Source organism: Erinaceus europaeus, chromosome 3 (assembly GCF_950295315.1).
Source record: "Erinaceus europaeus chromosome 3, mEriEur2.1, whole genome shotgun sequence".
NCBI classification, from domain to species: Eukaryota; Metazoa; Chordata; class Mammalia; order Eulipotyphla; family Erinaceidae; genus Erinaceus; species Erinaceus europaeus.
This window is the reverse complement of record NC_080164.1, coordinates 466,977-491,811: the sequence shown is the minus strand read 5'-3', so window position 1 is coordinate 491,811 and position 24,835 is coordinate 466,977. Positions and strand designations below refer to the sequence as shown.

Sequence of the window (24,835 nt, the reverse complement as noted above, 5' to 3'; positions counted from 1 at the left end):
AGAGACACCCCCGTCCTTAGTCTCTCCACACACTGCCCCTCCATGAGAGTCACCCCCTGTCCTTAGTCTCTCCACACCCTGCCCCTCCATGAGAGACACCCCAGTCCTTAGTCTCTCCACACCCTGCCCCTCCATGAGAGACACCCCCATCCTTAGTCTCTCCACACCCTGCCCCTCCATGAGAGACACCCCCTGTCCTTAGTCTCTCCACACCCTGCCCCTCCACGAGAGACACCAGTCCTTAGTCTCTCCACACCCTGCCCCTCCTTGAGAGACACCCCCTGTCCTTAGTCTCTCCACACCCTGCCCCTCCATGAGAGACACCCCCATCCATAGTCTCTCCACACCCTGCCCCTCCATGAGAGTCACCAGTCCTTAGTCTCTCCACACCCTGCCCCTCCATGAGAGACACCAGTCCTTATTCTCTCCACACCCTGCCCCTCCATGAGAGACACCCCCTGTCCTTAGTCTCTCCACACCCTGCCCCTCCATGAGAGTCACCAGTCCTTAGTCTCTCTACACCCTGCCCCTCCATGAGAGACACCAGTCCTTAGTCTCTCCACACCCTGCCCCTCCATGAGAGACACACCCCTGTCCTTAGTCTCTCCACAACCTGCCCCTCCATGAGAGTCACCAGTCCTTAGTCTCTCCACACCCTGCCCCTCCATGAGAGACACCCCCTGTCCTTAGTCTCTCCACACTCTGCCCCTCCATGAGAGTCACCAGTCCTTAGTCTCTCCACACCCTGCCCCTCCATGAGAGACACCCCAGTCCTTAGTCTCTCCACACCCTGCCCCTCCATGAGAGACACCAGTCCTTAGTCTCTCCACACCCTGCCCCTCCATGAGAGTCACCAGTCCTTAGACTCTCCACACCCTGCCCCTCCATGAGAGACACCCCCGTCCTTAGTCTCTCCACACTCTGCCCCTCCATGAGAGTCACCAGTCCTTAGTCTCTCCACACCCTGCCCCTCCATGAGAGACACCCCAGTCCTTAGTCTCTCCACACCCTGCCCCTCCATGAGAGACACCAGTCCTTAGTCTCTCCACACTCTGCCCCTCCATGAGAGACACCAGTCCTTAGTCTCTCCACACCCTGCCCCTCCATGAGAGACACCCCCTGTCCTTAGTCTCTCCACACTCTGCCCCTCCATGAGAGTCACCAGTCCTTAGTCTCTCCACACCCTGCCCCTCCATGAGAGACACCCCAGTCCTTAGTCTCTCCACACCCTGCCCCTCCATGAGAGACACCAGTCCTTAGTCTCTCCACACTCTGCCCCTCCATGAGAGACACCAGTCCTTAGTCTCTCCACACCCTGCCCCTCCATGAGAGACACCAGTCCTTAGTCTCTCCACACCCTGCCCCTCCATGAGAGACACCAGTCCTTAGTCTCTCCACACCCTGCCCCTCCATGAGAGACACCAGTCCTTAGTCTCTCCACACCCTGCCCCTCCATGAGAGACACCCCCTGTCCTTAGTCTCTCCACACCCTGCCCCTCCATGAGAGACACCAGTCCTTAGTCTCTCCACACCCTGCCCCTCCATGAGAGACACCAGTCCTTAGTCTCTCCACACCCTGCCCCTCCATGAGAGACACCAGTCCTTAGTCTCTCCACACCCTGCCCCTCCATGAGAGACACCCCCTGTCCTTAGTCTCTCCACACCCTGCCCCTCCATGAGAGTCACCAGTCCTTAGTCTCTCCACACCCTGCCCCTCCATGAGAGACACCAGTCCTTAGTCTCTCCACACCCTGCCCCTCCATGAGAGACACCCCCTGTCCTTAGTCTCTCCACACCCTGCCCCTCCATGAGAGTCACCAGTCCTTAGTCTCTCCACACCCTGCCCCTCCATGAGAGACACCAGTCCTTAGTCTCTCCACACCCTGCCCCTCCATGAGAGACACCCCCTGTCCTTAGTCTCTCCACACCCTGCCCCTCCATGAGAGTCACCAGTCCTTAGTCTCTCCACACCCTGCCCCTCCATGAGAGACACCAGTCCTTAGACTCTCCACACCCTGCCCCTCCATGAGAGACACCAGTCCTTAGTCTCTCCACACCCTGCCCCTCCATGAGAGACACCCCCTGTCCTTAGTCTCTCCACAACCTGCCCCTCCATGAGAGTCACCAGTCCTTAGTCTCTCCACACTCTGCCCCTCCATGAGAGACACCAGTCCTTAGTCTCTCCACACCCTGCCCCTCCATGAGAGACACCCCCTGTCCTTAGTCTCTCCACACCCTGCCCCTCCATGAGAGACACCAGTCCTTAGTCTCTCCACACCCTGCCCCTCCATGAGAGACACACCAGTCCTTAGTCTCTCCACACCCTGCCCCTCCATGAGAGACACCAGTCCTTAGTCTCTCCACACTCTGCCCCTCCATGAGAGACACCCCCCGTCCTTAGTCTCTCCACACCCTGCCCCTCCATGAGAGACACCCCCGGTCCTTAGTCTCTCCACACCCTGCCCCTCCATGAGAGACACCCCCCGTCTTTAGTCTCTCCACACCCTGCCCCTCCATGAGAGACACCCCCTGTCCTTAGTCTCTCCACACCCTGCCCCTCCATGAGAGTCACCCCCGTCCTTAGTCTCTCCACACCCTGCCCCTCCATGAGAGTCACCAGTCCTTAGTCTCTCCACACCCTGCCCCTCCATGAGAGACACCCCTGTCCTTAGTCTCTCCACACCCTGCCCCTCCATGAGAGACACCCCCAGTCCTTAGTATCTCCACACCCTGCCCCTCCATGAGAGACACCCCTGTCCTTAGTCTCTCCACACCCTGCCCCTCCATGAGAGACACCCCCGTCCTTAGTCTCTCCACACCCTGCCCCTCCATGAGAGACACCAGTCCTTAGTCTCTCCACACCCTGCCCCTCCATGAGAGACACCAGTCCTTAGTCTCTCCACACCCTGCCCCTCCATGAGAGACACCCCCGTCCTTAGTCTCTCCACACCCTGCCCCTCCATGAGAGGCACCCCCCGTCCTTAAACTCTCCACACCCTGCCCCTCCATGAGAGACACCAGTCCTTAGTCTCTCCACACCCTGCCCCTCCATGAGAGTCACCAGTCCTTAGTCTCTCCACACCCTGCCCCTCCATGAGAGACACCAGTCCTTAGTCTCTCCACACCCTGCCCCTCCATGAGAGACACCAGTCCTTAGTCTCTCCACACCCTGCCCCTCCATGAGAGACACCCCTGTCCTTAGTCTCTCCACACCCTGCCCCTCCATGAGAGACACCAGTCTTTAGTCTCTCCACACCCTGCCCCTCCATGAGAGACACCCCAGTCCTTAGTCTCTCCACACCCCGCCCCTCCATGAGAGACACCCCTGTCCTTAGTCTCTCCACACCCTGCCCCTCCATGAGAGACACCCCCCGTCCTTAGTCTCTCCACACCCTGCCCCTCCATGAGAGACACCAGTCCTTAGTCTCTCCACACCCTGCCCCTCCATGAGAGACACACCAGTCCTTAGACTCTCCATACCCTGCCCCTCCATGAGAGACACCCCCGTCCTTAGTCTCTCCACACCCTGCCCCTCCATGAGAGTCACCAGTCCTTAGTCTCTCCACACCCTGCCCCTCCATGAGAGTCACCAGTCCTTAGTCTCTCCACACTCTGCCCCTCCATGAGAGACACCCCAGTCCTTAGTCTCTCCACACCCTGCCCCTCCATGAGAGACACCCCCATCCATAGTCTCTCCACACCCTGCCCCTCCATGAGAGACACCCCCTGTCCTTAGTCTCTCCACACCCTGCCCCTCCATGAGAGACACCAGTCCTTAGTCTCTCCACACCCTGCCCCTCCATGAGAGTCACCAGTCCTTAGTCTCTCCACACCCTGCCCCTCCATGAGAGACACCAGTCCTTAGTCTCTCCACACCCTGCCCCTCCATGAGAGACACCCCCTGTCCTTAGTCTCTCCACACCCTGCCCCTCCATGAGAGTCACCAGTCCTTAGTCTCTCCACACCCTGCCCCTCCATGAGAGACACCCCCTGTCCTTAGTCTCTCCACACCCTGCCCCTCCATGAGAGACACCAGTCCTTAGTCTCTCCACACCCTGCCCCTCCATGAGAGACACCCCCTGTCCTTAGTCTCTCCACACCCTGCCCCTCCATGAGAGACACCAGTCCTTAGTCTCTCCACACCCTGCCCCTCCATGAGAGACACCCCCGTCCTTAGTCTCTCCACACCCTGCCCCTCCATGAGAGACACCCCCTGTCCTTAGTCTCTCCACACCCTGCCCCTCCATGAGAGACACCCCTGTCCTTAGTCTCTCCACACCCTGCCCCTCCATGAGAAACACCCCCATCCATAGTCTCTCCACACCCTGCCCCCTCCATGAGATTTGTGTCAAATGAATATTTGCAGTGATCATGTTTGCCAAAGTGGACTTCATGTACACTGGCTGTATATGGCTATACTTGAATTTGGCTGAATCAGTGACTTGCGCACCCTCAGAATTTTGTTTTTAGCTCAGATTTTAATTGAGTTAACTTTGGTTTATGGTATTTTATGATTTTACGGTTTTGGTTTATGGTATTTTATGATTTTTTATTTTATTTATTTGTCATTTCACACTGACATCTGTATGCAAGACACACTCCCACCGCTGAAGCTGCAGGTAGCCAGCAGCTGAAGTGTAGCAGGCCTTGTGCTGGGGTTCCCTGTTGTGTGACTGAGTCTCCCATTCAAACAGCGGCCTCACATGAGGATGCTAAGCTGTTATGGTTGTATGTCTTTGTTTTGCGATTTCTTAGTTTTTATTTTCTGTGGTTGCAGGGGAAGATGACAGAAATGACTCTCTCAGCTTTAGAACCCTCATTTGTGATACTGCTTCTGTGGGGACTAGGATGTAATGTGTAAGTCTGGATCCAATTCAGAGAACTAGTTGGTCTTCCGAGGAATGAGGGCTGTGTATTGGGTGTTTAGAAGTCAGAGTGTGTGCTCTGTGTTCTGCTAGGCGAAAACGCCTCATGACTTTTTTGCTGACCCGGTATGCGGTTTAAATCACACCTGTGCGTTTATACGGAAGACAGTTTTATTACCTGGTGGCACCGAGAAAAAGCTTTTAATGATGTGTGGTGAATTTGATGTGACCATTTCATGTGTAGAAATCACAAGTCATTTTGCAGGTTTTTAGATTGTAGTTTTTCTCTTAGATGCAGTCTAGTATGCTTTATAATAATCTCTTACTGAGATCACTCCAGATAATTAATTATAGCCTGGGTGTTTTTTTTTTCTTTTCTTTTCAAGAAAATGTAATAGAGTACTCTTATGTCTCCTTGTTCTGTTGACTTTCTGAATATGTGTTTACAATCATTCTTTTTCTGAGAAGACTTCCTTTTTTTGTATTGAGATTTTTGTAATCAGGTTGGATATGGCTGACTCATTTTAAAAATAGGACGGTCTCATTTTTGTCTAGAGATTTATCGCGTCTGTGAGGAGAGAGCGAGACCAGACCAGTGCTCAGCTATGCTGCCAGGGATTGAACCAGCGCCCTCAGGCCTGCAAGTGCTGTTCTCTCACAGGCTGACCTGCCTCCCCGGCCCTGGGCCCTGTTACAGTTAATTCCCATCTGTCAGTGTTTGCATGGCTTGTGCTGTACTTTGCCCTGGCAGGTTTTCGGTGGCTGCAGATAGAACATCACAGCTTTGCTTTCTGGCGGCAATGGCTGTTTAGCGGCTGCCTGAGCTCGGCCACGATGTTGAAGATGGCTCAGAGCTCTGCCTGCTGGGACTGCCAAAGCGAACTCACTCTCTAACTGTATCTTAAATCCTTCTGTTCTGAGGACTTGGTGCCAGTTTGGTCACTCAGCAAATGTTTACTTAGCAGCCACCTGCCGAGCCCAGGCCAGGCCCAGAGAGTGAGCAGTGAGCAAGAAGGTAAGAAGGCCTGCTGCTTGTTTACATTTGATGTGGGGCCCATGGCAACACATGCGGAACAGCGACTCATGGCAATAAGGAAAGCCTGGGCGCGTAGATAGGAAAGCCTCCCCAAAGGGCGAGCTCTCTGTGAAGCCGGGAGGAGAGCTGGCCGGCCGTGATGGGCTCTGAGGATTCTCGGCAGAAGCGCCGAGGCCCCGAGTCGGAGCATGACGGGCTTAAACACAAACCTTCTGATTAGCAGCATTTCCAGACGAAACCTCTGTGTGTACTCGCTTGACTCACACACCCGGCACCTGTCAGTAGGACCTAGGCCACGATGGTCATCCAGCCCCATGTGTCCCACTGTTGACCTCTTTCAGTATGGAGCGGTTTCCCAGGCTTTTCTGATTTGCGTTCTGTTCATGATTTTGAAGACTACACGTCACTTCTTGTTCTTATTGCTGGGGCTTCGCCACTCTGAGCTGTTGTATCAAACAGAGACAAAGGCAGAGGAGAGAAGGGAAGATGCACTAGTGTTGCGGTGGGGGCTGGGCTCAAAGCAGGCCCTGCACCCGTGAGCCCTCTGCCAGGCACAGCGACTCACTCTGCAGACATCCTGTCAGCTTGAGCGGACCTAGTACTTCCTGATGATCAGACCTGAGATGTCCCCCTCCCACAGTTACTCACAGGTGACAGTCTCCTTCTAGTGACTCCTGCTTACAGCTCATCTCATTAGACAGTGTCACACTTGATCATCAGATGAGCATTTTCTAGTTCTTCTTATAATTAGTTTTTTTTTTTGGTGAGGAGATGCTTTGAGTCTGCAACATTACACCGTGACCCCTTCTAGCCCAGTCATTGTCGCACCCACTGTTGTTTCTTGCCTAAGTTTTACTGTGGTGCTCACTACACAGCATTCTGATTCAGCGCTTGTGTTTTTATTCGTTTGCATTTCACTGTGAGATGATCAACTAATGCACATTGGTCTCTTTATGTCAGGGATTCTTATTTACTGTGTTCTACCACATTCTGCTCTTTGCTATAAAATATTTGTTTTCTTGACTTTACAAGTGACAGGTAGAGAGAGACAGAAGAGGCACCAGGGTGACACTCTGGCATGTGCAGCATGGAGCAGGGACCCTGTGCTGAGTCCAGCAGTGTCCCCACGCCACCTACTGGCCGTCTTATTTATCATTTTAATGGCTGTTTATCTTTTTAAATTTTTTCCTATTTTATTTATTTTCCCTTTTGTTGACCTTGTTGTTTTATTGTTGTAGTTATTGTTGTTGTTACTGATGTCATCGTTGTTGGATAGGACAGAGAGAAATGGAGTAAAGAGGGGAAGACAGAGGGGGAGAGAAAGACAGACACCTGCAGACCTGCTTCACTGCCTGTGAAATGACTCCCCTGCAGGTGGGGAGCCGGAGGCTCAAACCAGGATCCTCACGCAGGTCGTTGCGCTTTGCGCCATGTGCTCTTAACCTGCTGCGCTACCACCTGACTCCCAGCTGTTTATCTTAATACTCTCCTTGTCCCAAACGTGACACTAGCATGTATGCCCTTTTGACGTTTCCCATAAAGCCCGGTGCAGTTCTTTTCACTTTATCTGAAGTAGGAATGAATCCACTGGGAGGTGCAGAAGCGACCCACACTGGCCCCGGGCTCCCTGTGGCCTGGAGCCGCTCCCGCCTGTGCTGCTGCTCCTGTCAGCTGCTGCTGCTGCTGCTGCTGCTGCTGCTCTTGGAACCGGCTGCTGTCCCTGGAAGCAGCCCTCGCACTAGGAGCCTCGTTCTGTGGCGTGTAGACGGTCATTTCACAGCGCTTGTGAGGAGCTTGGTGACTGCCCTCATTCAGTACAGGGCGGAGGGCCTGGTAGAGACTAGAGTCCGCGCTCAGCCTTGCTAGGCCGCATACAGGATAGGGCGTGCGAGGCCTCACCCACACGACCGCCCTCTGCAGTGGCTCTGTCTGGAAGCACGTCCACTTGGACTGATAGCCCAGCAGGCGGTGCTCACTCTGGGTGCCTCCCTGCCCTCTGGGTGCCTCCCTGCCCTCTGGGTGCCCTCCCTGCCCTCTGGGTGCTCTCCCTGCCCTCTGGGTGCCTCCCTGCCCTCTGGGTGCTCTCCCTGCCCTCTGGGTACCACCCTGCCCTCTGGGTGCCTCCCTGTCCTCTGGGTGCCTCCCTGCCCTCTGGGTACCTCCCTGCCCTCTGGGTGCCTCCCTGCCCTCTGGGTGCCTCCCTGCCCTCTGGGTGCTCTCCCTGCCCTCTGGGTGCTCTCCCTGCCCTCTGGGTGCCTCCCTGCCCTCTGGGTGCTCTCCCTGCCCTCTGGGTACCTCCCTGCCCTCTGGGTGCCTCCCTGTCCTCTGGGTGACCTCCCTGCCCTCTGGGTGCTCTCCCTGTCCTCTGGGTGCCTCCCTGCCCTCTGGGTGCCCTCCCTGCCCTCTGGGTGCCTCCCAGCCCTCTGGGTACCCTCCCTGCCCTCTGGGTGCCCTCCCTGCCCTCTGGGTGCCTCCCTGCCCTCTGGGTGCCTCCCTGCCCTCTGGGTGCTCTCCCTGCCCTCTGGGTGCTCTCCCTGCCCTCTGGGTACCTCCCTGCCCTCTGGGTGCCTCCCTGCCCTCTGGGTGCTCTCCCTGCCCTCTGGGTGCCTCCCTGCCCTCTGGGTGCTCTCCCTGCCCTCTGGGTGCTCTCCCTGCCCTCTGGGTGCCTCCCTGCCCTCTGGGTGCCTCCCTGCCCTCCCTGCACTCTGGGTGCCCTTCCTGCCCTCTGGGTGCCTCCCTGCCCTCCCTGCACTCTGGGTGCCCTTCCTGCCCTCTGGGTGCCTCCCTGCCCTCTGGGTGCCTCCCTGCTCTCTGGGTGCCTCCCTGCCCTCTGGGTGCCCTCCCTGCCCTCTGGGTGCCTCCCTCTCCTCTGGGTACCTCCCTGCCCTCTGGGTGCTCTCCCTGCCCTCTGGGTGCCTCCCTGCCCTCTGGGTGCCTCCCTGCCCTCTGGGTGCCTCCCTGCCCTCTGGGTGCTCTCCCTGCCCTCTGGGTGCTCTCCCTGCCCTCTGGGTGCCCTCCCTGCCCTCTGGGTGCTCTCCCTGCCCTCTGGGTGCCTCCCTGCCCTCTGGGTGCCTCCCTGCCCTCAGGGTGCCCTCCCTGCCCGCTGGGTGCCCTCCCTGCCCTCTGGGTGCCTCCCTGCCCTCTGGGTGCCTCCCTGCCCTCTGGGTGCTCTCCCTGCCCTCTGGGTGCCTCCCTGCCCTCTGGGTGCTCTCCCTGCCCTCTGGGTGCCTCCCTGCCCTCTGGGTGCCTCCCTTTCCTCTGGGTGCCCTCCCTGCCCTCTGGGTGCCCTCCCTGCCCTCTGGGTGTCCTCCCTGCCCTCTGGGTGCCCTCCCTGCCCTCTGGGTGCCTCCCTGCCCTCTGGGTGCTCTCCCTGCCCTCTGGGTGCCTCCCTGCCCTCTGGGTGCTCTCCCTGCCCTCTGGGTGCCTCCCTGCCCTCTGGGTGCCTCCCTGCCCTCTGGGTGCCTCCCTGCCCTCCCTGCCCTCTGGGTGCCCTTCCTGCCCTCTGGGTGCCTCCCTGCCCTCTGGGTGCCCTCCCTGCCCTCTGGGTGCTCTCCCTGCCCTCTGGGTGCCTCCCTGCCCTCCCTGCCCTCTGGGTGCCCTTCCTGCCCTCTGGGTGCCTCCCTGCCCTCTGGGTGCCCTCCCTGCCCTCTGGGTGCTCTCCCTGCCCTCTGGGTGCCTCCCTGCTCTCTGGGTGCCTCCCTGTCTTCTGGGTGCCCTCCCTGCCCTCTGGGTATCCTCCCTGCCCTCTGGGTGCCCTCCCTGTCCTCTGGGTGCTCTCCCTGCCCTCTGGGTGCCTCCCTGCCCTCTGGGTGCTCTCCCTGCCCTCTGGGTGCCTCCCTGCCCTCTGGGTGCTCTCCCTGCCCTCTGGGTGCCTCCCTGCCCTCTGGGTGCCTCCCTGCCCTCTAGGTGCCTCCCTGCCCTCCCTGCCCTCTGGGTGCCCTTCCTGCCCTCTGGGTGCCTCCCTGCCCTCTGGGTGCCCTCCCTGCCCTCTGGGTGCTCTCCCTGCCCTCTGGGTGCCTCCCTGCCCTCCCTGCCCTCCCTGCCCTCTGGGTGCCCTTCCTGCCCTCTGGGTGCCTCCCTGCCCTCTGGGTGCCCTCCCTGCCCTCTGGGTGCTCTCCCTGCCCTCTGGGTGCCTCCCTGCTCTCTGGGTGCCTCCCTGTCCTCTGGGTGCCCTCCCTGCCCTCTGGGTGTCCTCCCTGCCCTCTGGGTGCCCTCCCTGTCCTCTGGGTACCTCCCTGCCCTCTGGGTGCTCTCCCTGCCCTCTGGGTGCCTCCCTGCCCTCTGGGTGCCTCCCTGCCCTCTGGGTGCCTCCCTGCCCTCTGGGTGCCTCCCTGCCCTCTGGGTGCCCTCCGGGTGCCCTCTGGGTGCCCTCCCTGCCCTCTGGGTGCCTCCCTTTCCTCTGGGTGCCCTCCCTGCCCTCTGGGTGCCCTCCCTGCCCTCTGGGTGCTCTCCCTGCCCTCTGGGTGCCTCCCTGCCCTCTGGGTGCCTCCCTGCCCTCTGGGTGCTCTCCCTGCCCTCTGGGTGCCCTCCCTGCCTTCTGGGTGCCTCCCTGCCCTCTGGGTGCCCTCCCTGCCCTCTGGGTGCCCTCCCTGCCTCTGGGTGCCTCCCTGCCCTCTGGGTGCTCTCCCTGCCCTCTGGGTGCCTCCCTGCCCTCTGGGTGCCTCCCTTTCCTCTGGGTGCCCTCCCTGCCCTCTGGGTGCCCTCCCTGCCCTCTGGGTGTCCTCCCTGCCCTCTGGGTGCCCTCCCTGCCCTCTGGGTGCCTCCCTGCCCTCTGGGTGCTCTCCCTGCCCTCTGGGTGCCTCCCTGCCCTCTGGGTGCTCTCCCTGCCCTCTGGGTGCCTCCCTGCCCTCTGGGTGCGTCCCTGCCCTCTGGGTGCCTCCCTGCCCTCCCTGCCCTCTGGGTGCCCTTCCTGCCCTCTGGGTGCCTCCCTGCCCTCTGGGTGCCCTCCCTGCCCTCTGGGTGCTCTCCCTGCCCTCTGGGTGCCTCCCTGCCCTCCCTGCCCTCTGGGTGCCCTTCCTGCCCTCTGGGTGCCTCCCTGCCCTCTGGGTGCCCTCCCTGCCCTCTGGGTGCTCTCCCTGCCCTCTGGGTGCCTCCCTGCTCTCTGGGTGCCTCCCTGTCCTCTGGGTGCCCTCCCTGCCCTCTGGGTGTCCTCCCTGCCCTCTGGGTGCCCTCCCTGTCCTCTGGGTACCTCCCTGCCCTCTGGGTGCTATCCCTGCCCTCTGGGTGCCTCCCTGCCCTCTGGGTGCCTCCCTGCCCTCTGGGTGCCTCCCTGCCCTCTGGTTGCCTCCCTGCCCTCTGGGTGCCCTCCGGGTGCCCTCTGGGTGCCCTCCCTGCCCTCTGGGTGCCTCCCTTTCCTCTGGGTGCCCTCCCTGCCCTCTGGGTGCCCTCCCTGCCCTCTGGGTGCTCTCCCTGCCCTCTGGGTGCCTCCCTGCCCTCTGGGTGCCTCCCTGCCCTCTGGGTGCCTCCCTGCCCTCTGGGTGCCTCCCTGCCCTCTGGGTGCCTCCCTGCCCTCTGGGTGCCTCCCTGCCCTCTGGGTGCCCTTCCTGCCCTCTGGGTGCCTCCATGCCCTCTGGGTGCCTCCCTGCCCTCTGGGTGCTCTCCCTGCCCTCTGGGTGCCTCCCTGCCCTCTGGGTCCCTCCCTTTCCTCTGGGTGCCTCCCTTTCCTCTGGGTGCCTCCCTTTCCTCTGGGTGCCCTCCCTGCCCTCTGGGTGCCTCCCTGCCCTCTGGGTGCCCTCCCTGCCCTCTGGGTGCTCTCCCTGCCCTCTGGGTGCCTCCCTGCCCTCTGGGTGCCTCCCTGCCCTCTGGGTGCTCTCCCTGCCCTCTGGGTGCTCTCCCTGCCCTCTGGGTGCCCTCCCTGCCCTCTGGGTGCCCTCCCTGCCCTCTGGGTGCCTCCCTGCCCTCTGGGTGCTCTCCCTGCCCTCTGGGTGCCCACCCTGCCCTCTGGGTGCCTCCCTGCCCTCTGGGTGCCTCCCTGCCCTCCCTGCCCTCTGGGTGCCCTTCCTGCCCTCTGGGTGCCTCCATGCCCTCTGGGTGCCTCCCTGCCCTCTGGGTGCCTCCCTGCCCTCCCTGCCCTCTGGGTGCCTCCCTGCCCTCTGGGTGCCTCCCTGTCCTCCCTGCCCTCTGGGTGCCTCCATGCCCTCTGGGTGCTCTCCCTGCCCTCTCGGTGCCCTCCCTGCCCTCCTGGTGCTCTCCCTGCCCTCTGGGTGCCTCCATGCCCTCTGGGTGCTCTCCCTGCCCTCTGGGTGCCCTCCCTGCCCTCTGGGTGCCCTCCCTGCTGTTGTTAAAATTCGGATGGCTCTAGCCGGGCGGGTTAGCTTCACGGGCGGGTAACAGAGACGCAGAGACAACGGCTGGGCAGGGAGGCTGTTTTTCTTTATTCAGGAACAACGATTCATAAACTAAACCAAACTAATCACCAAACAGAACTCTGCTGTCTCTTTGCGGCACTCTCTCTTACTCTCGAACTCAGGAACTCTGGCGGGGTTCCTTTGGGGCGGGGCCAAGCCGGCCCGCGAAACTAACTGGACTGATCTAATTCTCTCGGTGGGGAAGAACTAGAACCCAGTGTAAAGCATACAACACCCTGCCCTCTGGCAGGAGCTGCTTCCCGTGGTCCTGTGCTCCGTTGCTCAGTTCTCCCTCACACATGGGTTCTCGCCTCACAGGCCGTGCTGCTCAGATGCCTCTTGTTGACGAGCCGCATGCTCCCCTGCCCCTGCTCTGGAGACGCTGCTGTGACTGCAGCAGGGAGAGGACAGTGGTTAGTGAAGCCTGAGCTCACCAGCTCAGCGGGGGCGGTGACGGCAGGCTGCGAGTGCCCTGACGCAGGGGCCGCTTCTGGGGACGGCTTTGCTCCTTGTTAATGCGGACTCCAGGAGAGGCTTTCGGCAGCGGCCTGATGGGGTCCCGTTGTCCCGTCGTCCCGTCGGAGGAAAAGAACAGGAACAGCGAACCTGTTGGCAGGAGGGCTGTGGTGACTGGAGTGGTGAACGTCGGTGCGGCTGACGCTTCATTTTGGGGCAAGGACGGCAGCGCCTGCGTGTCTGGACTAAGGTTCTTTAGAGAAAGGGGAGTGTCTTGACACTGGAATCACTGGCTGGGTTTGGAAGAACGCAGGCATCCAAGGGGTGGAAGGGGAGAGAAAGACAGACACCTGCAGACCTGCTTCACCGCTTGTAAAGCGACCTCCCTGCAGGCGGGGAGCCTGGGGCTCGAACCGGGATCCTTATGCCGGTCCTTGCGCTTTGCATCATGTGCGCTTAACCTGCTGCGCTACCTCCCTTTTTGGTTCCGTTTTAAAGATCGTTCATTCATTCATTCATTCATGTGAGAAAGAGAGAGGGAGGAGGAGGAGGAGAGCCCTGGACCATCCACGCCAGGGCAGGAACTCCAGAAAGCCCGTGCTCTGTCTGCCGCACCACCGAGCAAGGCGAGCAGCGTGTCTTGTGCCAACGGTTCTGAGTAGGGATGGAGGGAGAGAGGCCGGCGAGCAGGTGGAGGTGGAAGAGAGCAGAGGCGCTTGGCAGGACCTGCATTCAGTTTCCACGTGGGGAAAGCGGACTGTGCACAGAGGGAGGACCGGGCACCGGTGGTGGGAGCTGGTCTGAGTGCTCAGTGGGCCGGAGCCGGAGCCGGAGCCAGAGCCGCCAGCGGGGCAGAGAGCGGCGCGTGGTCTCGGCTGCCGTGGGAGCTGGAGCGAGGCTGAGTGCTCACTGTCAGCGCGCCCCAAAGGTGGCTGCCGGCCTGCGGGTGTCCGGCGCTCGTATCTTTTGGAACACCCGGTTTTCATCACAGGAAAGATGGCGGCGCACCTGAGTACGGTTGCTTCAGAAAGCGTGTGTGTGCTGAGGGACCTCTTCCTGGCCGGCTCCCGGGTCTTAGCCGTGCGGCTCTCACACGCAGGTCCTCGGTGCTCAGGCCTCCTCGCCCACGCGGCCTGCTCTGTACACGTGCGCCCAGGGAGCGGCGCCGCACGGAAGATCGAGAAGCAGCTTTGTGTCTTTGAAACTCACCCACGTGAGCTCTCTTGCTGGTGATTTTCTTGCTGTGTGATTCATACCCCCTCCTTCAACTCTGCTTTTTGTGTACCTTCTAAAAATCTTGTCAAGGAAACACACTTTAGTTTTCACTGTATTGTTTTACATGCTTCAGCCGTTGTAAGAAATCATACTTCTTATTTATTTACTTATTTATTAAATGGAAGTATCGACAAGACCAGAGGACGAGAGGTGTGGCAGCTCCGGGGTCAGCAGGGTGAATGCCGAGCGCCTTGTCTCTCACACACTCACCGAATGTGTGTGCCCGGCGTGGCGGATTCCTCCTACTGTGGTGCTAGGATGCCCGTGTGGAAGCAGACTGTCAGCCCCAGGAGGCTTCTGACCTGAGCGACCGTTCTTGGCCCCGCGTGGGTGTCAGCCATGTGCAGGCCGGTCACGGAGGGAGTGGGGCCCGCTGCCCACCCTTTACAGATCTGCGGGTAGCTGCAGGCTCGCCTCCACATCACGTTGGCAGGGACACCCTCTCCCCATGAAAATTTAGGGGTCAGAAAACATCAGATAAAAACGTCTTCCACGGGGCCAGGTGGTGGCGCACCTAGTTGAACGCACACATTACCATGCACAAGGACGCAGGTTCAAGCCCCTGGTCCCCACCTGCAGGGGGGAAGCTTCACAAGTGGTGGAGCAGGCTGTCGGTATCTCTGTGTCTCTCTTCCTCACTATCTCCCCCTCCTCTCTCAATTTCTGTCTGTCCTTATCCAATAAGTAAATAAGAATTAACAAACACACGTCTCCTGGGATCTCTCAGATGTGCTCATCTCTGACCACAAAGTGGGCACATGCACTGGGAAAGAGAACGGCGAGCAGCGTTTCCTTGACAGAGCCCTAGATTCTCAGCTAAATCTTTGTTGCTACTAGAATCTCAGTTGTGTAAGAGAGATTTCCTTTGAGGTGGGGTTGAGGGCTGTTTCACATTTGTGATTCCTGCTGACAGTATCTGCCTTTTCATTAAAGAAGTTGGATGTTGAGTCACGTCACCACACACGTCGCTAGGAGGAGGAAAAAGCACTTTTCTGTAGACGCCAGCAGCTGAGGGCCCGCGGCACACGTCTGGGCTGAGTGTCGGGAACTGGGGGCTTTGCTTGTGGGCTCGTGGGGTGCGGCTGTGGCGTGGTTGTGTGGAGTGCCCGGCTGTGGCGTGGCTGTGGCATGGCTGTGTGGAGTGCCCAGCTGTGGTGTGGCTGTGTGGAGTGCCCGGCTGTGGCGTGGCTGTGTGGCGTGCCTGGCTGTGGCGTGCCGGCTGTGGAGTGCCCGGCTGTGGTGTGCCTGTGAGACATGCCTGTGTGTTGTGTCTGGCTGTGGTGTGCCCGGCTGTGGCATGGCTGTGTGGCGTGGCTGTGTGGCGTGCCTGGCTGTGTCGTGGCTGTGTCGTGTGCCCGGCTGTGTGGCGTGCCTGTGTGGCGTGCCTGTGTGTTGTGCCCAGCTGTAGCGTGCCTGGCTGTGGCGTGGCTGTGTGGTGTGGCTGTGTGGCGTGCCTGGCTGTGGCGTGGCTGTGTCGTGTGCCCGGCTGTGGCGTGCCTGTGTGGTGTGCCTGGCTGTGGCGTGCCCGGCTGCAGCGTGCCTGTGTGGCGTGCCTGGCTGTGGCGTGGCTGTGTGGCGTGCCTGTGTGGAGTGCCTGTGTGGCGTGGCTGTGTGGCGTGCCCGGCTGTGGCGTGGCTGTGTGGCGTGGCTGTGTGGATTGCCTGTGTGGCGTGGCTGTGTGGATTGCCTGTGTGGCGTGCCTGTGTGGCGTGCCCGGCTGTGGCGTGCCTGTGTGGCATGCCCGGCTGTGGCGTGGCTGTGTGGCGTGGCTGTGTGGCATGGCTGTGTGGTGTGCCCGGCTGTGGCGTGGCTGTGTGACGTGGCTGTGTGGCGTGGCTGTGTGGCGTGCCCGGCTGTGGCGTGCCCGGCTGTGGCGTGCCTGTGTGGCGTGGCTGTGTGGCATGCCTGGCTGTGGCGTGCCCGGCTGTGGCGTGGCTGTGTGGTGTGCCCGGCTGTGGCGTGTCTGTCTGTGGCGTGGCTGTGTGGCGTGGCTGTGTGGCGTGGCTGTGTGGTGTGCCTGGCTGTGGTGTGCCTGTGTGGAGTGCCTGTGTGGCGTGCCCGGCTGTGGCGTGGCTGTCTGTGGCGTGGCTGTGTGGCGTGGCTGTGTGGCGTGGCTGTGTGTGCCCGGCTGTGGCGTGCCCGGCTGTGGCGTGCCTGTGTGGCGTGCCTGTGTGGCGTGCCCGGCTGTGGCGTGCCTATGTGGCGTGCTTGTGTGGCGTGCCTGTGTGGCGTGCCTGTGTGGCGTGCCCGGCTGTGGCGTGCCCGGCTGTGGCGTGCCTATGTGGCGTGCTTGTGTGGCGTGCCTGTGTGGCGTGGCTGTGTGGCGTGCCCGGCTGTGGCTTGGGTGTGTAGCGGGAGACCTAAACTCGTGTCGTTTCAAACTGTCCTGGGCTCTGGCATGGGCATGCTCTGGCTAGAGGGAGGACATGGCTGCCTTGGAAAGGCCTTGAGTGTGGTCCCTCACACACCCACCTGTGCCGTGTCCACCGCGTCCACTTTCCCAGCTGCTGGGCTGGGCTGGCGAGTCCTGTGAGGCGTACTCCCCTTGACCTGGAAGGTGGACACACGGGTGAGGGCCGGCCCTTCCGTCCTGATGGTCCAGGCCGGGCTGGGGTGGACTGCACAGCGGTCCTGAAGCAGGACGCTCTTGCCGCAGGCTCGGACTCAGTCCCCTGCACCGCCGTCGGCAAGAGCTGAGCAGGCTCTCGGTGTGAAAATAAAAACATCTGGATGGCCAAGCCCCTGGTCCCCACCTGCAGGGGGGAAGCTTCCCATGTGGAGAAGCAGGGCTGCAGGCGTCTCTCTCCCTCTTGTCTCCCCCTTTCCTCAGGATTTCTGCCTCTACCCCAGAAATACACAAGTAAAATAAAAACTTCTTGTAGGAGTAGAGGGCAAGTCACTCCATAGGAAGTCTGTACTGAGATTTAGCAGACTTTAGAGGAGTTTCTTGCCTTTTGTGACATTTCTCAGATCAAGGACACAGTTTATTAATGCAGTGTGTAAAGCACTTGATACAGCTATGACATTGACTTGAAATTTATTAGACTATAGACTTTATTCTTTTTCTCATTTTTATTCGTGATTAGTAGTGGGCTATACACTTGTAAACTGACAGGCACAGCTCCACACCACAGCCACCACCAGAGTTCTGTGTCCCACCCGCCCACCTCCCAAAGAAACCACCAGAGTTCTCACCAGACTTACAGTTTGCTTCCTGCTGCGTTCCCCGAGTTCCTGCGTGTCAGCTCCCTGGCTTCCGCGTGTGAGTGAGACCACCTGGCCGTGTCTTCATCTCCCATTTCACCAAGTGTCGTCACCTCCAGTTCCATCCATTTGTCCCAAAGGACACAGTGTCCTCTCTTGATTTTATATCCTGCTGCTTTACCACATTTAGCATTTCTAGTAGTAGTAGTGTGTGTGTGTAGTCTTTGGGGTTCTGTCTCTCCCTCCCTCCCTCTCTCTTTCCTTTTTCTTTTCCAGAGCACTGATATGGTGGTGCGTGTGTTCCAGACCACCCCCACTTGCAGGGGAAGCTGCATGAGCAGTGGAGCAGGCCTGTTCCCCCTTCGTGATTTCCCCCATTTCTATCAATAAATAAATCAAAGAAAAGTAAAAGCAAGCACTTAGCAGTGCATCAGAAATGCATAAAGTCGATGTGAGCAGCCCTTCATGTAATGGGACAGCATCCTGTCACATGCTCACACACACATGCACACACTCCCACACAGACATGCACACACACAGAGACATGCACATATACTCACATACAGACATGCACATACTCACACACAGATACGTACAGACATGCACACACAGACATGTGCACACTCACACTGACATGCACACACACATATAGACATGCACACACAGACATGTACACACATGAACACAGACATGCACACTCACATAATGCACACACACATGCACACAGACTTGTACACACTGACACACATGCACACACACTGACACAGACATGCACACACTCACACATGCACACTCAAAGAATGCACTCACACACACGCACAGACATGTACACACATGAACACTCATACAGACATGCACACACTCACACAGAGACAGGCACTCACAGAAATGCACACTCACAAATATGCATACAGACATGTACATACATGGACACTCACAGATACGCACACTCACATAATGCACTCACAGACATGCACACACTCACACACTCGCACACACTCACATGCACACACAGGCATACACACACACGCACACACTCACACACGCACACACTCGCAGAATGCACTCACACACAGACATGCACAGTCAACCACATGCACACACTCACAGAATGCATTTACATACATGCACACACAGACATGCACACACACATGTACACACACAAACATGCACACACTCACAGACATGCACACTCACAGAATGCAGTCACACACAGACATGCACACACTCACATGCACACACACAGACACATGCACACACTCACACATATGCACACACAGAGTGCACACTCGCAGACATGTACACACTTGCACACACTCACAGACAGACATGCACATACTCACAGACATGCACTCACACAGCACATGCACTCATATGCCCACAAACATGCATACACATCTATTTTAAATACTAGCTAAAATATTAAAAATATTGATACTTCATTATAGCTGGAATATCCAGCTTAGTGAAGTATGCAGATGGGGCAGGCAGTGGCGCACCTGGTTGAGCACACATGTCACAGAGTGCAAGGACCCGGGTTCAAGCCCCTGTTCCCCAGCTGCAGGGGGAAGCTTTGCGAGTGGTGAAGCAGGGCTGCAGGTGTCTATCTCCCTCTCTTTCTTGTGCTGGGCCCTACTCCATACCTGCTGCTGTTCTAGCCATGCAGCTCTGGGAAACTGCTTATGTTCTTTAATCTTAATTCAAAGATACTAGCTCCTGCAGTCAGCACGGAGCTTACCTGAACTTCGTGTGAGATGCTGCCTGAGGTGTCTGTCACTGCCTGGGCTCTGGGGACTCTGCACAACACCTCCATCCGCGTCAGAGCTGCCCCCCAACTCTCACACAATTCTCTGGCCCGTCTCCTTTTACAGCTTCCATCCATTTTCACGGTAATGGTTCCATGCACATCAGTCTGTGCGCTAGTCAGTGACTGTCCTGTTGGAAAGGCTTGAATCTCACTCCTAGGGCTGGACTAGCGTGAAGCTAGTCAGGTATTTAATTTTGGTGTAAGGAAATCACCTACCCTCACCCCCCAAAACAGTCAACATAATCAAGAATTTTTAATCCAAATAAAAAAGAAATAAGGTGTATGTTGAAATATGTGTGAAAGACCCGAAGGGAAGGTCTGAAGAGTTGGGTGCTGGGCCACATTAAGGTGAGGCAGAAAAGCCCAGCGGTTCTGGCTTTGTCTTGTCTGTGCTGAGCCACGTCAGCGTCAGAGGCAAAGTGAAACAGAGCCCCTGCTACGCCACCTCATGGAGACGCCTCCCTCCGCCTTGCTGAGCTGCTGAGCCGGCACCCGGAGCGACTTTCTGGGGTGTCAGATGAGGCCCCTGGCGTTAGGCGCATGCCCAGACACACAGCATTTAGTGGGGTTGGCTTTGTTCAAGAAGTTGCTCTTTCTCCTAAGATTCAGAGTTCAGATTTTGAGCAGGTCTTTGATGTATTTATACTCGAAGTGTCGTTTCTGCAGTTGCCTGGTACACTGTGACAGCCGTGCTGCTCTCAGCGTCTCAGCTCGCGAGGAGTGGGCCCTACGGGCCGGCTGTGCAGTCAGGGAGGCAGGGGAAGCTCTTCATATATGACATCAATAATCACAACAACAATAACTACAACAAGGGCACCAAAAGGGAATAAATAAATAAATAAATAAAGACTTTGAATTTTAGTTCAGAGAGGGAGACACGGAGACACTACTCACCTCCTTTCTTCACTGGCATAGCCAACAGGGAACTGCAGACTTGCCAGGAGACTAAGAAGCTGTTCTAAGTCCTGTCAAGCTGTTCTGGCGAACTTTCCCCCATTCTGCTTCTAAGTTTAACGCGTGCTTCTTGCGGAGAGTTTGGCAAGTATAGAGCGCTTAAGGAGGAAAACAGGGCCTGAAAATGTGTCACTTTAGTTTTGACTGTGGGGGACACAGTGCTGAGGCCGAGGTCTTTGCGGGTGGGGTAGACACGTCCAGATCTAGTCTTGGACTTTCCGTTCTCTCTGTGTGCCTGGCATGAGGTCAGAGCTCGAATGAATGTGAACTTCCTAGTCCACTTACACTTGCCCAAGTCAGGACTTCAGTGAGATCTTATGGTTATTTAAAGAGAGAAAAGAAAAGAAGACACGTGCCTAGCAAAAGTAATAGTGGCTGTGTATTTCCCATGGCTGAAGGAACAGAGGGAGAACGGTCGGTCCCAGTACCCGGTGAGGTGAGGAAGTCGGTCAGCGCCACGGGGTGATTTCACTCCAGAATGGAAAGAGCAGCACGTTGCCTGCTTCAAAGGCAGGAATCTTTGATCACTGTAACAACTTTATTTTTCCTCTCTCTATTTCCTTCAACAGGATGGCTTGAACTCATTGGTCCTTGACTTGGATTTTCCTGCCTTGAGAAAGAACAAGAATATAGACAATTTCTTAAATAGATGTAAGTATGCTTGAGTTTCGTGTTTGATCACATGACTCTGAGAAGCAATTAATGTCTGATGAATATTGTTACTATCCAAAACTTAGCAACTTAGCCTGTACTTTGTGTGTATTGTGTTATACAGCCAGTGTGGATCTTAGCTTTATTTTTTAATTTTATTTATTTATTCCCTTTTGTTGCCCTTGTTTTATTGTTGTAGTTATTATTGTTACTGATGTCGTCATTGTTGGGTAGGACAGAGAGAAATGGAGGGAGGAGGGAAAGAGAGAAGGGGAGAGAAAGACAGACACCTGCAGACCTGCTTCACCACCTGTGAAGTGACTTCCTTGCAGGTGGGGAGCCGGGGGCTTGAACCAGGATCCTTATGCCGGTCCTTGCGCTTAGCGCCATGTGTGCTTAAGCCACTGTGCTACCGCCCGACTCCCTTAAATAGCAATCTTAAAAACTGACAAGTTCAGTTAAAAGTGAAGCATTTTTTGAAATAAAAGTTTACAAGCATAATAACTTAAAAATACTGTCTATAGTAATGGTCATTACAGATATGGTGATCTTTTTATTATAGATGAGAAGATCGTGAAAAAGATCCGAGGTCTGCAGATGAAGGCCGAAGACTATGACGTCGTGAAAGTCATTGGCAGAGGCGCGTTTGGGGAAGTGCAGCTGGTGAGACAGACCTGCTGGCTTTCTTCCTTGTCTTCTTACAGCTCTGGTGGCATTACTCTGCTCTTTATTTCACTAGTGACTTGATACGAATTCACAGGCTCACGAGGTAACAGGCATAACTCCACCCCATTCCCACCCCCAGAGCTCTGTGTCCGCTCCCTCCTGGAAAATTGTAGTGGTCAAGGTCACACATGTGGGTTTACTGTTATTTCTGTAACTGTCTGTCTGTCTGTCTGTCTAGGGTCCTGCCTTCCCCTCCTTTCTCAGTCACACCTGCACCTGTCACTACTCCGGAACGTGATGACGCATTATCAGTGGCGCATGAGGAGGGGCCTCAGTGACGCCCAGCCTTGCTGGAGTTAGTGTTTGGGCTTGGTCAAGCCACCCCTTCTCTTAGCACCTCAGTTTCTTGGAGAAGACAGTATATGCGGTAGTCTTTACAGGGCACCACGGGGCAGGGCCTGCTTCCAGTGCCGCTGCCCTGGGCTTGAGCCTGCAGCATCGGTTCTCTTCCTGCTCTGAGATGCAGAGGGCAGAACGCACACCTGCCTGACTATTGGCGCTAGGACTGCTGTGCTTTAGAACACCTGCTCAGTAACCAGGGCCAGTCTAGATGGGTGCTGGACCTGACAAGGACATGGTGTTTTTACTCATTGCTGACTTTTAGGCTGACTTTTAGATAGAAAGAGTAGACAGAGATGGGAGAGGGACGTCTGTTTCCTCCAAATCCATGGAGGCTAGGCTTGAACCTGGGTCAGCTCGCCGTTTTCTGGCCTCACAGCTGATGTGCTGTGTTCTAGGGCCAGGAGACAGTTAACCTGGGAGAGCATGTCCCGTCCCATGTGGGGATCTGGGCTGGCGCCCCCGCCTGCCGCGTGGCAGCACCCGGCAAGGTAGCGGTGCTGTGTCTTGGTTTTGAGACTTTGTTAGGAAGTGAACCACCTGGGATGGAATTAGAGAATCCTATGAAAGGAAAGGTCTCACCCGAGTAATGAGGCTGAAGGGCTGACATTCCACGCCAGTCGTCTCTGGACACAGTCTGAAGTGAAGCATGCTGAGGTGGCACTCATTGGGTTGATTAGGTTGGCATCAGCAGATGCAGTATCATTTGGTATGAATTGAGAGAAGCATGCAGGAAAGTGAGCCCCACCCTAGAGGTTCCAGGACTGGGGAAATACAGGCTCTATAGAGGAAGTGGGAGATTCCTGCTGTCTTAGGGTTTAAGAAGGCAATAGATAGTTATTGCTATAGTCACATTGTTTGGCATTTGGGTTAACTTTGAAATATCCTTTTGTTAGGATTAGCTGTATCATACACAACATCACCATAATTTATGTCCTTTGACATTATTTGTATGTAGCTGTGCCACTGGTTGCTTCTGTTCTCCCTGGTCTAAGCTTTTAAGAGAGTCTGCATATGAAAGACTCAGCTATGCATTAAAGAGACTCAGTCTGTGCTTTAAAAAGTTTGAGACATTCAATCAATTTTCTCCCTCATTAGTCAGTGATTTATATGACTACAGATTAATAGGAGTGTACATAAACACCATTCCTACACCAAAAGGCTGCACCCCATTCTATCCCCACCCCACCCCATGAAGCTGAACATCCACCCTCACCCTCAACCCAGGGTTTTGACTTTGGTGCCCGACTCCATATTTACTCATATTAAACCAACCTTGCATGCCTGGGATAAGCCCCACTTAGTCATGATGAACAATCTTTTTAATAGACTGCTGTATCCGGTTGGCTAGAATTTTGTTCAGTATTTGAGCATCTATGTTCATCAGAGATATTGGTCTGTAGTTTTCTTTTTTGGTTGTGTCCCTGTCTGCTTTTGGTATCAGGGTGATGTTGGCTTCATAGAAGCTGGCAGGGAGTATTCCAGTGTCTTCAATCTTCTGGAAGACTTCTGAAAGTAGAGGTATTAGTTCTTCTTTGAAGGTTTTGTAGAATTCAGTTGTAAAACCATCTGGTCCAGGACTTTTATACTTGGGAAGGTTGTTGACAACTGTTTCAATTTCGTTGGCTGTGATGGGCCTGTTCAATTTCCTAGTTTCTCTTTGTTTAATTTTGCAAGTTTGTGGGTATCTAGGAAATCGTCCATTTCTTCCAGGTTTTCAAGCTTGGTGGCATATAGCTGTTTTTTTCTTTTCTTTAATTTTTTTTATTTAGGAGAAAACCTTATCAGAAGATAAAATTCAGATCTACCAAACAGATGTATTAATCTTCTCATAAAAATAATGCAAAGTTTGTGGTGTAAAATACAGGTTAAAAGTCTCAACTGAAGAGCTGTTAGAATGGTCCTCGAGACTTTTTGCCCATAATGTTCCTAGGAGGGCAGGGTGTGGGACACAGGGTGAGGGCATCTCATGTGCTTCTGGGCAGGGAACATGTGAGGTGTGTGTCTGTGTGTCTTTCTGTGAGTGTGTGTATGTCTGCGAGTGTGTGTGTGTGTGTGTGTGTGGTGTATATGTCTGAGTGTGTGTTTGAGTGTGTATGTCTGTGTGTCTTTCTGTGTGTGTGTCTGTGAGTGTGTGTATGTCTGTGTGTCTTTCTGTGAGTGTGTGTGAATGTATGTATGTCTGAGTGAGTGTGTGTTAGTGTGTGAGTGTGTGTGAGTGTATGTGTGAGTGTGTGTGTGAGAGAGTGTCTATGGCTCTGAGTGTGTGTGTCTGTGAGTGTGTGTGTGTGGTGTATATGTCTGAGTGTGTGTGTCTCTGTGTGTGAGTGTCTGTGTGTGTATGTCTGAGCGAGTGTGTGTTAGTGTGTGTGTATGTCTGTGTGTCTCTGTGTGTGAGTGTGTGTGTATGTCTGAGCGAGTGTGTGTTAGTGTGTGAGTGAGTGTGTGAGTGTGTGTGTGAGAGAGTGTCTATAGCTCTGAGTGTGTGTGTCTGTGTGTGTGTGTGTGTGGTGTATATGTCTGAGTGTGTGTGTGAGTGTGTGTGTATGTCTGTGTGTCTCTGTGTGAGTGTATGTCTGTGTGTGTATGTCTGAGCGAGTGTGTGTTAGTGTGTGAGTGTGTGTGTGAGAGTGTGTCTATGGCTCTGAGTGTGTGTGTCTGTGTCTGTGAGTCTGTCTTTGTGTCTGTGAGTGTGCCTCTATGTGTGAGTGCGTCTGTGTGTGTTTGTGTGTGTGTGTATGTGTGTGAGTATGTGTTTGTCTGTGTGTGAGAGTGTGTCTGTGTGTCTGAGTGTGTGTGTCTGTGAGTGTGTCTGTGTGTGAGTATGTGTGTCTGTGAGTGTGTCTGTGTGTGAGAGTGTGTCTGTCTGTGTGTCTGTGTGTGAGTGTGTCTGTGTGTGTGTGGGGATACCCCGCCAGCACTGCTTCACCCCCACGAAGCTTCTCCCATGCTGGTGGGGAGCAGGGGCTTGAACCCTGTTCTGTGCACGTAGTGGCCTGTAATCAGCTGGCTATGGCACCACCCAGTCCCCTGACCAGGTTTTATAATTTGCTGACTTAGTTGATTTCTGTTAAAGTGCTAAACAGAAACATTTACCTGGCCGCTGGTGGTTGCGGCATAGTTGCCAAAGCCGAATCAGATGAGCAAGCCCAGGTTACCCACGGGCATTGGCACA

The 24,835-nt window shown here is 56.1% G+C and overlaps 1 protein-coding gene across 8 annotated transcripts in view; it reads left to right on the top strand.

Annotated features, from left to right (window-relative positions):
- Positions 1–24,835, top strand: part of ROCK2 (Rho associated coiled-coil containing protein kinase 2) — a 151,060-nt gene that overhangs the window by 40,221 nt on the left and 86,004 nt on the right. For 6 of the 8 annotated variants that reach the window (XM_060186565.1, XM_060186568.1, XM_060186566.1 and 3 more), the window contains exons 2-3: positions 20,514–20,595; positions 21,158–21,258. The exons of 1 other annotated variant lie outside the window; for it this stretch is intronic. In XM_060186565.1, coding sequence (XP_060042548.1) covers positions 20,514–20,595; positions 21,158–21,258 — 183 coding nt within the window. The remainder of the gene's footprint in view (positions 1–20,513; positions 20,596–21,157; positions 21,259–24,835) is intronic. One more of the 8 variants, XM_060186569.1, reaches the window with a different exon arrangement.